Source organism: Lissotriton vulgaris, chromosome 3_1 (assembly GCF_964263255.1).
Source record: "Lissotriton vulgaris chromosome 3_1, aLisVul1.2, whole genome shotgun sequence".
NCBI lineage: Eukaryota > Metazoa > Chordata > Amphibia > Caudata > Salamandridae > Lissotriton > Lissotriton vulgaris.
Genome location: NC_141689.1, coordinates 1,066,143,835 through 1,066,156,205, shown reverse-complemented (window position 1 = coordinate 1,066,156,205; position 12,371 = coordinate 1,066,143,835). Strand labels below are relative to the sequence as shown.

Sequence of the window (12,371 nt, the reverse complement as noted above, 5' to 3'; positions counted from 1 at the left end):
CAGTCACACTCTCAAGAGATAAAATCTGAATTAAGCTATTTGTTTGGAAACGTTATTTCCATGTTTCAGAATTTTCAGAAATGCCACTGAAATGTGTTTGTTTCACGCTGTCATGGAGGTTTTTAATTGTGTGACATAGAGCTTTATTTCGTTTTGAACATCATGTTTTTATTAGAGGTGGGCAATATATTCCACTCCGCCTGTGATATTGGTGGAATTTCGGCCACTTTGCGTTACATTTGAAATACAGAGTTCAGAACAAATTCTGCCAACCACCGCATGGTAGAGTTTTTTCTTGAGTGCGGCTCAAAGCCGTAAGTTGGAGAGCATGAGTGAGATATGACTTCCCCTAGTGTGATTTTCAGTCGCTAGGAGGGCACCCGGTGCGATTTCTTCAATGTCGGCAGTTGGGGGCGGTTGCTACCATTTGTGGTGAGAAAGCTGCTGCTTGAGTAGAAAATCTACTCAAACGGCAGCAGAATCAACTTGAGAAGCTGAATCCTCTGGCATACCACAGGGTGCTGTTCAGATGAATTTTTCAACAAGGAATGAGCTCCCCGGCATTACATCACAGCATGAGCTGTACCATTTCTGCCCATTTGTGGAATTCTGCAGAATCTTGAGTTTTTTGTAAAAAAACTCCACAAGTTCTGCCGAAGCTTCTTTTTTAGGACACATTGTGCATTTACTATGCACTAGTTTTCACACAGTACCACTTTACTAACAAGAATCATTCAAGTTAGAGCCGTGTCCTTGCTTCTTTATGTTTCTGTTTACTTCAATAGCTTTTTCTGCGTCATCTGTCAAAGACTATATTGCATTGTTAAAGAATTCTGGAAGCTCTTGCATTGTCGTGTATAATACTAAACCTAATGCTGTGTCACTCCTAGGGAAATGTGTATTTCAAGATATAAGGTTTGTTCTAGTGGTTGAAAATAAATGGACAAACCTATAAAAGATTTTCATCCAGAAATGTTTCATTTGCATAATAGAAAAGGTGCATCGAGTCACGTTTTGCTTTTCTCTTTTTTCTAGATCATCACAGCAATCGTACCACTATGGGGAGTACCATTAGTGTGCCACACGCTGCTAGCGACTCAAATGCCAGCTGCATCACAGGCATGAGCTCATGCACAGCAGCTGCTAACGCTTCGAGGAAACACTTCTTCACCCAGACTGGCATATAGTAAGTTACTTTTGTTCACACTTTAGTAACTGTGGAATAACATTACATTCTGTTATAAAGCCAGACCCTCAAATGCTTGACCTGTGCTGCCTTCTTCTGGGCTTCAGCTGTTTGGAACTTCAGAATGTTATCTAAGACTACTTACACCCTTTCAGTACATGCTAAGCATAGTATCTGCATGCATTACCTCTTCATTGGTCTTCCTCATACAGTCCTTAATCCATGAAGTGGCTTATGTTCTCACTCATTGTTGACTTACTCCACCCGAAAAAATACACCCAACATGGCTCCCAGTGTCCCAGAATGAGTCAAAAGAGGAACTCACACTCATCACTTCCTGTTTTTTTTCTGTGACACACAAGTGTTGGATTTCTCAGCTGAGGTAGAAGTATTCATTTATACCTTTTTATCTTTATTTATGCGTTATATGTTTTTTTTTAACAGTTTCTACTTTCTTATCCCTGAGGCTTGCAACAGCGGTTTTGTTTCACAGGTGTCAGTCTTTCTGGGTGCTTGGCAGCTGAGACCGAGTACTCCATTTTTAGTGTCTTGTCTGGAGTCTATAGTTTTTTTTCTGCCTTTGAATTGTTTTCTTATGGGGAGCGCTTATTCAGGAAATACTTAATATATAAAATGTAAATGAATGCCCAAGTAGTTCATCTGTTTCACATTGCATTACCAATGTCTTTTTTCTTTTGCCTGTTTTGAAAATGTCCTCTAGGGAACCAGGGGCTAGCAGGAAGCACTGTTAGCATTCAGCAGGCTACAGCATGTAAGAAGAAGTCAGTTTAAGTTGTGCCCGGCCTCAGGAGGGAGCAGGTTCCTCTTCTTTTGTGCCCACGATGGAGGCACTTCAACATATGATCAATTTGGCTGTAAAATCGGCCATTTACAGTCAGAGGAGCCAGTGCTCCTCCACCTAAGGTGCCAAGACTGCAGACTGATGACACTAGTGCTGACCCTGAGGAGGAGCCTGGCAAGGGTTGCTTCATTCAGAGCATGGATTAACCAGAGATTTTACGGCAACAATTTTTGCCACTCCTGTGCCCATATCAAAGGAAGAGTGCCAGCAAGTCTCTCCAACTGCATAGCTCTGCACCCCATTCCTTCTTTCATTAATGGAAAGACTTGGAGAAGTAGCCTTTCCTGAGATTTCTAACCAAACCCTATACTCTGGAGAACTTTTCAGAGCAGTTTCCAGCTGCAGTGAGGGGTGACAATTTGATGGCTGCATTACTGCTCAGAGTAGGTAATCTCAGAAGTTGCCCTCCCATCAGACACAGTTCATAAGAAGATTGAGAGTGCTGTCAAAAGGTCTTACTTTCAATCATATTCACTAACTGTGCTAATGTGTATGTAAAACTTACAGCTCAATCTCTGCTTAAAGATTTACAGACCCTGGCAAGCTATATGGCAAGGAGCTAGATGACTTTCCAGAGGTTGGTGGTTTTGGCTATGGGAGAACTTTTAACCCAGGAACATCCAGAGGAGGTAGCCAGCCTTTTCATGTCAGGGCTCATAGCTGGGGCATCTCTGTTCTTAAGAAATCCAGATCCGAGCCTCCGGACAAGGGTTACCTCTTGAATTCTCCTTCCTCCATAACCCAGACAACTGATGCCAGCAAGATAGTACATGGTGATATTCACAGAGTTCTCAGCTAAGGTGATGTGATTATGTCAGGAGTCAGTCGATCCACCAATTGGAGGAATTAGCAGCTGTCCACAGAGTTCTCCTCCACTTTCCCTTTGGTCCTCTCCCAAGCTATGTGTGTACAGACCTACAATCATGTGGTAAAGTTGAACATGAATTGCTATAGGGGAATGGGCTTACTGAGTCTGGCTCGCCTTTCCAGGAGATTTCCAGAAATATCTTCTCTCTCTCAGCAGTTTATCTACTGGAGAAGGAGAATAGGCCTGCAAACCCTTAAATTATCAGTTATCATCTTCGATATACCCTTTGTCTGTGTCCTTTTCTGTTTTGACCCATGATTCATTCTCTTCACCACAGAGAAGAATGCTCATCTTCCATCCGTTTGTGCCCTGACTCCATCTCAGAGAGCAATGGCTACATAGGCATTCTTGATCCTTGATCAAACGGTCTTCTTTACTGCTTTCCACACATCCACTTGATTCTGAGTGTGGTAAAGATGATCCCCAAAGATCAAGCAGAGGTTCTCCTAATCATCCAGGGCACGGCCAGGGGGCTTGGTGTCTGATTCTCCTGCAATTATCAGTAACTCCCCATTGGTAATTCCCTCTTTATCCAACACAGCTAAGACTGCCCCTTCTATCCCTATCCATGGTGTAAAATCTCAGTGTGGGGGTCTGGCATTTGAGAGGATAAAGCTGATTTCACAGAGATAATCTAATGAAGTTGCAAGCAAGAACCAACAATCAAGATGTCCCTACACTTCAAAATTTAGAGTAGGCACTGGAAGGAGTTTGAGTCCTAGTAAAGTACTAAGCACCTCTCTCCTTATTCCTGTGATCCCAATAGTAACCTAGACTATTTTGGGCGTGGAATTTTGTTTGCCCCTAAGGTGCCAACAATAGAGAACTAATGGGCAGTAATCCAGAATCTCAAGGACCAGGATTCCTTGTCTGTTGCTCCTTTAACCTACTGGTTTCTAAGAATTGTATTCCTAAAACTATCAGTAGTTTGTTGCCCAGTTAAATCTTGGGCTCTGCCTCCAGTTCTTTGGAGTCTCAGAGATCTACATTTGAACCCTTTCTCAAAGCAAACATTAAACTGCTCTTTGCTAAGATCATATTGGAATGGAATGGAATGAGAATTTGTAGAGCGCGATGGCTACCCAGGGGCGTCCCAGCGCTGTAGAAAACTGGATGGTTGAGCAGAGGAGGGGGGAGTGGGGTTCGTAAGGAACAGAAGGGGTTAGGTGGGAGTTTTATTAAAAAGCCACGTTTTTAACAGCCTTCGAAAGGTAAGTAGGTTGGATTCTGACCTGATTGAAAGGGGAAGGGAATTCCAGATCTTGGCCAGATTGTAGGAGAGCGAGCGGCCTCCGCATCTAGCTCTTCTTATGCGTGGTACAAAAGTGAGGTGAGAGGTCGCGGATCTGAGGGGCCGGGAAGGGTGGTAGGCTTCTACCAAAGGCTGGTTTATGGCGGGGCCCGTTCCCCAGTAAGAGCGATGTGCAACGCACATGCTCTTAAATTCTATCCTAGCACGCACAGGGAGCCAATGAAGGTCCTTCAGTCTCGCCTTGACTGAGGAGCGGCGGGGGAGGTTCAACAGGACTCTTGCCGCGCAGTTTTGAACAACTTGTAGTTTGGCAAGGGTGGACTGTGGGGCGCCAAGATATAGGGCGTTACCGCAGTCGAGACGTGACAAGATTAGTCCTTGGACCATGATCCGTCTTGAGTGAAGCGGGAGAAGGGGGAGAATCTTTCGGAGTAGTCTCAACAGCCCAAAGCAGGTGGCGGCAAGTTTGGTGGCTTGATAGTTGAAAGTGAGGTTTTGGTCGAGCCAGATGCCCAGGCTCTTAATTTGGTCTTTGGGTTGTGGGGGGCTGCCTAGACAGAGGGGCCAGATGGTATCAATGGATTTGGTGATGTTATTTCCAAGGAGCATTACCTCTGTTTTATCCCCATTAAGTTTTAGACAGGAATCTGACATCCAGGTTGCGACAGCTTTTAGGCATTTATGTAGGCTGTGGTGAGAGTTGAGAGGGGGGTCCAGTGCCACCACCAGCTGGGTGTCGTCCGCGTAGGTGACAATTTTCACCCCAAAGGGGCGGACGACATCAGCTAGAGGACGGAGGTAAACATTAAAAAGGGTTGGACTCAGGGAGGAGCCCTGAGGCACTCCACAATTAAGCGGTTTACTAGAGGAGGTGAACTCCTTTTCGAATACCCGGAAGGATCTGTCTGTGAGGAACGATTCTATCCAGGTAAGCGCAGTTCCTGACACCCCTATCATAGCAAGCCGGTGGAGTAGGATGCCATGATTTACAGTGTCGAAGGCGGCACTCAAGTCAAGTAGAACGATGGCCATGGAGCCGCCACCGTCCAGGATCCTCCTTGCCTCCTCCGTCACTGCAATCAAGGCAGTCTCAGTCCCATGGCGAGGCCTAAAGCCCGTCTGGGTGGGGTCCAGTATATTGTTAGTTTCTAGGAAGGCTGCCAACACGGAGTTGACGTGTTTCTCAAGAAGTTTGCTGAGCCAAGGCAGAAGGGAGATGGGACGGTAATTTGAGTTGCCATTTGTTCTGGCAAGAGGGTTGGGGAAATTGGGGATTTACTTTCTTCTTTTCCGTTCCTCGGGTATTTCCCACTAAGCTTGTCCTAAGGCCAAGTCAATTATTTCTCCCAAGGGTCCCAACCAATTTCCATTACTCTGAATATATTGTGCTTCCGGTAATTTTCACAGATCTTTCTTCTTTAGGAACAGTCCAATTTCTATAACCTGGATGTCCACAGAGCCCTTTCAATGTTTTTGTCTAGGACTTCCTTTTTTTCAAACAGTCAATGCACTTTCTGTGACTTTTGGCCATTTGGGAAGAGAGCTGCGTCCATCTTCCACCACCCTCTCTACATATGTTAAGATTGTCAGCTAACTATTTGTTGCTTCAGGATTCATCTTCAGAGTCCAGGGTAAATCAAAAGATGTATTGAAGCCTCATGGGCTGCATTTAAAAGAGCCCCTCTCAAAGACATCTGTTTTGCAGGGACCTTCCCTAACCCACACACTTTTATGTTGCACTAGCATCTGCAGGTTGGAGGTCCAACCTCTACAAATTTGTTTTGATCACTGTATATGAAGTTTAAATGATTTTAAATCTTTACTTTGCCACAATAAATGATGAGAGCAGTGTCATACTTGGCATACTTCCTTTTTTTTTTCTTTGGAAGAATTCAACTCAAATGCTTCTGCTTGGGTATTTACTTATGGAGGGAGAACTGTACGAGGAAGTTAGATGAAGGAGGTAATGACACAATAACTTACCAGTAATCTTCAATGCTATTTGTACAGGTCGTCCTTGCCGCAGTCCTGAATCCCCTCCAACTATGATTCCCTCTAACATTTTGTGGATATATTTGTTTTTGCTTAGGTATTTTCACAGTGAGTAGTGTGAGTTCCTCTTTGTGGAATTCTGCAACACTGGGCATCCTTTTGGGTACATATTTTTGGCTGGGCCATGTAAACAATATCTATGAGGACAGAAGGCAACTCAAGTAGTAAGGATTGTGATGACGAAGACCTGGACTTGAAGTAATGAAGATTGCCGGTAAGTAACCAGGGCATCACCAGGAACACTGTACACAGTAAGTAAATGTACTTTGTGCACATGCGTGCAGTGAAAATAACTGCATTTAGAAGAAGCAATTAAAAGCTGTCATGTCTCATATGTGAATGCGCAAAACTCTAGATATCAGTCACTTATTTCAATTTCTAATTACATGGAAACTGGCAGTACCTAGTGGCAAGGCAGGAAGCTGCTTCTTAGAGTGGGTTATTTGAAGTGAACACAGTGCAGGTATTATGCACACCCATCTCCCCATGCCCTGCTTGTCTGATTTGTACGGCCAAACCTGTTTTTGATTTTCAGCTAGAGCCTGCATTTTAGTTATGAATTGTTATGCGTGATATGTTTTGGAATGCCCTGGAATGTGTACATGTTTTATGCAATGAAAACATCTTTTTAAGAAAGACATTCAATAAATCAATTGGGTATTTATATCGTGCTGCTTATCACTGAGAAAGTATCCAGGTGCCGTACCGCTGGCCTCAATCGAAGAGCCAGGTCTTGAGTCTATTCCTGAAATTGCTCAGTGCTGGTGAAGTGCAGAGGTGGAGGGGCGGATGTACTAGGATTTGACAGTGGGAAAAGAGAAAGAGCATCCACCGGTACAGCAGATACATGATGTCTGGGCGAGGGCGAGGTGAGAAGAGTGGAGGTTCCTATGAGGTTGGTGGAAATTCAGGCTGTGGTTCATGTAAGCAGGTCCTCGGTGGTGGAGGGCTTTGTGGGCGTGAGTTAGAAGCTTGAATTGGCATCTCATCTGGATAGGGAGCAATTGGAGGTCCTTCAGGTGCTGAGTGATGTGGGTCCTCTTGGGTAGGCCGAGGATCAGTCTGGATGCTGTGTTCCAGGATAGTCTAGAGTATTTTCTTGAGTTTGGTGGTGGTTCCTGCATAGAGTATGTTGTCAAGCTGGTTGGTGATGAGGGAATGCTTTACCATTTTCTTGGTGTTGAAGGGGAGCCACCTGAAGACTTTGCGGAGTATGCATAGAGTGTGTAAGCAGGCTGAAGAGACGTTGTTGATCTGAGGTTTCATTAAGCGTCTGCTGTCAACGATGGTGCTGACATTGCAGGCATTGTCTTTTGGCGCAAGTGTGGCTGCAAGTTCCGATTGGCCACCAGAGTGCAGGCATATCTGCCAAAGATCAGTACTTCAGTTTTGTCTGTGTTGAGCTTCAGACAGTTGTTCTTCAGCAAGGCTAGGACGTTTTCATACAGTTGTGGAAGTTGGTCTCTGTTGAGGGGTGGTCTGCTGAGAGTGAGAGGAGGAGTTGTGTTTATAAGTATAAATGTTGCATTACTGTGCAGGTGAAGTACTGAATTTGCATCTGCTGACCTCTCACTCAACTACCTATGTGATTTCCTAACATGCATTTAAAAAAAATCCTTATTTGCACATATGTATATCTGAATTCCTCTCATGAAAATGTTTTTTTTCCTTTATATTCCTCTGACTAACGTAGGTTCCATGTACAAGGAATCCCTATTTATATGGGTAGGCAGCACCTATAATTGAAATAGAAAATATTCTAAGTAATAGTGTATGAGTAAAGAACTGGAAACATTTGAGTGATGGATAAATAAAGTTCGGTTTTATGATTTAAGTTGACATGCATTATGGACTCTATAGAAGAATATACTTTTGTCTCAAACAAATAGTTTAAAGTGTTTTAATATCTTTGTTGAATTTTATAATGTTTTTCTCCTGATGGAAGTCAACGTGATATTTGTGTTCAGACATTTCCTTTCAAACTAGACTGATCATTTGCAGACATAGGCATTTTTGGGGAATGTGGCCAAGAGGCAGAATATGCAGTCATGACACATTTTTCATAATTCAAAAGATTTACAGAGAATGACAGAAACAGATCATGGCTTAGAAGGGAATTTTGAGCCAAAATGGGAAAATGTAACCTGACAAATTTGGTATATTTATAAGCATTTATTGTAGACAGTAGACATGAATAGACATTGCATACGTAGGAATTTATTTGGCCACAATAATAAGGTCACACTTTCTAAGATTTTCTCTTGTGCTATTATCACAGGTCTGAAAGCCTTGCTATTGGCATCATTAATGCAAAATGGACAGCATGCACAGCTAAGTTATTTGCATTGACATTCTGTATTCATGGGTGATTGATTTTACTAGGAATTGTCACTCATAGAACCATTTTAGTATAAAAAAGGGAAGGCAAAATTAGGAATTCAGTAAGCAGCACAGTGAGTGACTGCTCCCAAATCAACTCAGAAGAATCAAAGGTTACACCAAAACTACACCCTAACTACTCTTATAAGGAAAAGGTAAAAAACATATTTCGGTCTTACAGCTTACCAGGCGGATTAGCCAAAAGATCACAACAGGCACCGTGCCTACAACCAGCTGCGGTCCATGCAGGTAAACTCGGCATGAGGCGGGAGGGGGTACACCGACAGATGACAGATTAAGGAAATAAATAAATCCTATTCCGTCGTGTGTCGACATCCTCCCCGTCCCACCCCACTGCCTCACCATGCTTACATGCACATACCGCTGCTGCCTACAGAGTTAGTCAGATAAGATGTTTTTTCCTCATCTAGCTTTGGGAAGGGCACAGATGACGTCTTGCTGAATATAGAAAGTGGTTTTCAGGATAAATTACTGCAGTTTAATGTACATATTGGTATTTCTGCTTGGGGAACAAAGGAATTACGAACTGGCTGAAAGATACAATATCTCTTCGGATAGTAACTAATCTGAAGCATACATCTGCTCATCGTATTTCTAATTCATCAATTGTTGCCCCCCAGCTGCGTGTAGTAGTAGTACATTTAGGGGGATATTCTCAAGACTGTGCGATAATCATCCCCAAAATAGGGTAACACAAATTTTCATATCACAGTCTATCATGGGGAAATAAATCAGTGTTAACGTTGTTTTCACAACACGGTGGTAACATGCGATAGTTTACCGATAACGCATCAAATGTCCGCAATAAAATCACCCAGACAACGATAAAAATCTAATCCCGAATGTGAAAAAAGTTAATGATGCTAATAATGCATTTATAATTCTGGTAGCAATCCTTACGTAGCGCCTGTGGGATTAAAACACTTCTCTTTGAAAAAATGGCACCAGAGATCTAAATGCTTTGTACTGTTTCTTTTTATCAGAATTAATTCATTCATAGATAATCACAGTAAACAGAAGCTGTCAACAAAAGATAAATACATGGATATGGGGTGATCTTGTGACATAAGTGCTCAGTGCTCTACAAATGTACAGTATATACAACGTGGTGGTGTTTTTTATATACAGGTGAGTGACAGGCCAGATGATGCTTTCACACCAATTACTCCTTTCTTTCGTTATGTGGAGTCTTGGTTGGCCTGGACCTTGAGTAAGCGTTGATGTTTCAACCCTAAGTGTGCCCCAGTTGGGGGTCACAGCAGGTCTTCATCAGGACAATGCCTTTGGGGGGAAGGATGGTGATAGCCCTAGGGAGGCCGGAAGTTTCTCAGCCAAGGTCAGGGGACACTCGAGGGAATTCCAATGTCGGGTCCAAGCGGGTATTGCTCTTCTTTTTCACGGGTATTAGGTCCAAGGGGTTGGGCAGACGGGCCAATGTACCATCTGTCCGCTGCATATAGTCCCACAAGTCAGGTGGGAAAAATCACGATGAAAGCAGCCGCAAAAAACACATACAACTGTGAAGCACCATGGAGGTAGCCGGAGCAAGTACAGAGGATAACCAGAACCCCACAAGCCCCACGGAGGACCAGCCTGGGACCATCATTGGGGAGTGGTGTTAGGAGTTGGGGGGCCGGACACTGCACAACAGGACCGAAGCCAACAGCAACAGGGTGAATAACGACCAGGGACTGAGGGGAAGGGGGGAGATGGGCAGAATGGCACTCATGCACAATTAAGTATAGCACATCTGCGGACAAATCATGCACAAGATTCACAACTCTGACCAAGAGCCCAATTTACCCAAGTCTGCACAATCTTAGCACTGTATAAGCACAGAAGTGAAAGGCAGGCCGCCTCAAAGGAATAAGGGCCCGCAAAATAAGAGCTGAAGGGGCAACTCACCCACAATGCAGCACGCACACATAAGAATCCGAGCACCTCAACATTGACAACAATGTGGTACAAACTGCAACACATTCACAACAGAACAGAGGACGTAACTACTGCTACTTGTGAGCAGAAAAAAGCCATACGCATTTGGCATAGCAGGAAACTGTGAGATGACAATGTAAAAGTGCTACCTTACATCCGTGATGGCGCAGCAATGTCAACTGTCCTGCATCAAACAGTCACAATGTACATTGTTGTGCAGTCTGGTAGTAAACTTGTTTAATACGTGAACATACATGTGAACACAATGTCAATCTGCATCTCCGCTTCGCATTGCAGAGGGAGAATCAACACCTCCTGCAGAGCAGACCCAACAGCACATGAACACATGAAGAAGACCTCCCCAAAATCGACCCCGAAAGCCTCCAACAGCTCAAGGACTGCTCCGGCACCCCACCTCCAGGAGCAGGGCAGCCCAGCTGCAAAGAGGAGACCCCACCCCTTGCACAGACCACACAGCAGGAAACACCCACCACCATGGCTGTCTCTCAGGACCCCCACGACCAACACATGGCATTCCAGCACCATGTGTTAGGGTGCCAGGAGAAGATGGCTGATCAGCTGCGGGTGGGGTTCAACCTCATGGCAGCCAAACTAGATGCCATATTTGGGTGTCTAAGTCCCACCAGGGACCACTTACAGTTCCTAACGGACACCCACTGTCAGCTCCATGCTCTCCAACAATCCACTGCTGACATCGCTGGAGCCATGACTCTAAGCCAAGAACAACTGTCTATTCAGAGTGGCTCCAGCGATGTCAGCCAGGAGTTGGGACACATAAGGAGAATGATGGAGAGCTTGGAGCGGATGCAGGCAGAAAGAATGTTTGCCACGGCTGCACACCAGCGTGATGTAGCTGTGATCTTCCATGCCCTGCAGATCCTCTTCCTGGCATTGCCACCACAAGGCCTGGTGCGGATGAATGCTGCTGCTACCACTCCATCCACATCTCCACTGCCTGAAGTGTCAGTGCCACACAGTGCGGCAGATATTCCACCTTCGGCCCCTGATGTGTCACTGCCACACAGTGGTGCAGACAAAACACCACCGCCCACCTGACACTTGGTACCTGACACATCGGAGGACGAAGATGATGATGAATCTGGCTTTGTGGTAAGAATGAAGTTGTAGCATTCATCTCTGCCATGTGGCCGGTTTCAGCTTGGTTCTGTCCTCTGCATCATGTCCTGGAATAACACCTTTCACTGTCCCCTGATACACTCAGCGACACTCACCTTGGACCTCGACACGGGCTGCACTATTTTGTCTAGTTACCAATGACACAGCAAACACACTGCAGACTGAAGTCTTCCACTTCCGATGAACTTGTCAATCCCTAAAGGACTCTGGCTGACCCTCCACAGGGCAACAAATGTAAAGTGAGGTTTGCATGGCCCTGTACTGGTTCAGCTTCAACACACCACTGAATGTGAATAAAACATTCATATTCACACAGATGTGTCATGGCTATGATCAATCAAGTATGTAAGTATGGATAAATGAGTGTATGGACAGTGATTCAACAAAAAGGTACTCCCTGGGCCATGCTATCAATGCGCATGTATGGCTGTGACCCACATAGGCAGTGAGACACACATTGTCATTCAAATCAACCCTCATCACAGTTGAATACAAGTGAAGGTGCGTATACTTTATTAGCATATGCGTGTCAGTACGGGCAAGATAAGTGCCAAAACATGCAGACGAATGCAGCAGTATGTCAGAATTAGGAACGTTGCCAAGTGCCTGCTGGTTCAGATAAAGGAACTTTCATCCCGAATGTTAGTTTGTCATCTGC

At 44.5% G+C, this 12,371-nt stretch overlaps 1 protein-coding gene across 1 annotated transcript in view; it reads left to right on the top strand.

Moving 5' to 3' along the window:
- Positions 1 to 12,371, top strand: part of LOC147727408 (atrial natriuretic peptide receptor 2-like) — a 592,594-nt gene that overhangs the window by 212,353 nt on the left and 367,870 nt on the right. Inside the window, exon 7 of the mRNA XM_086963625.1 lies at positions 1,036 to 1,186. Within this exon, the coding sequence (XP_086819751.1) occupies positions 1,036 to 1,186 (151 nt within the window). The remainder of the gene's footprint in view (positions 1 to 1,035; positions 1,187 to 12,371) is intronic.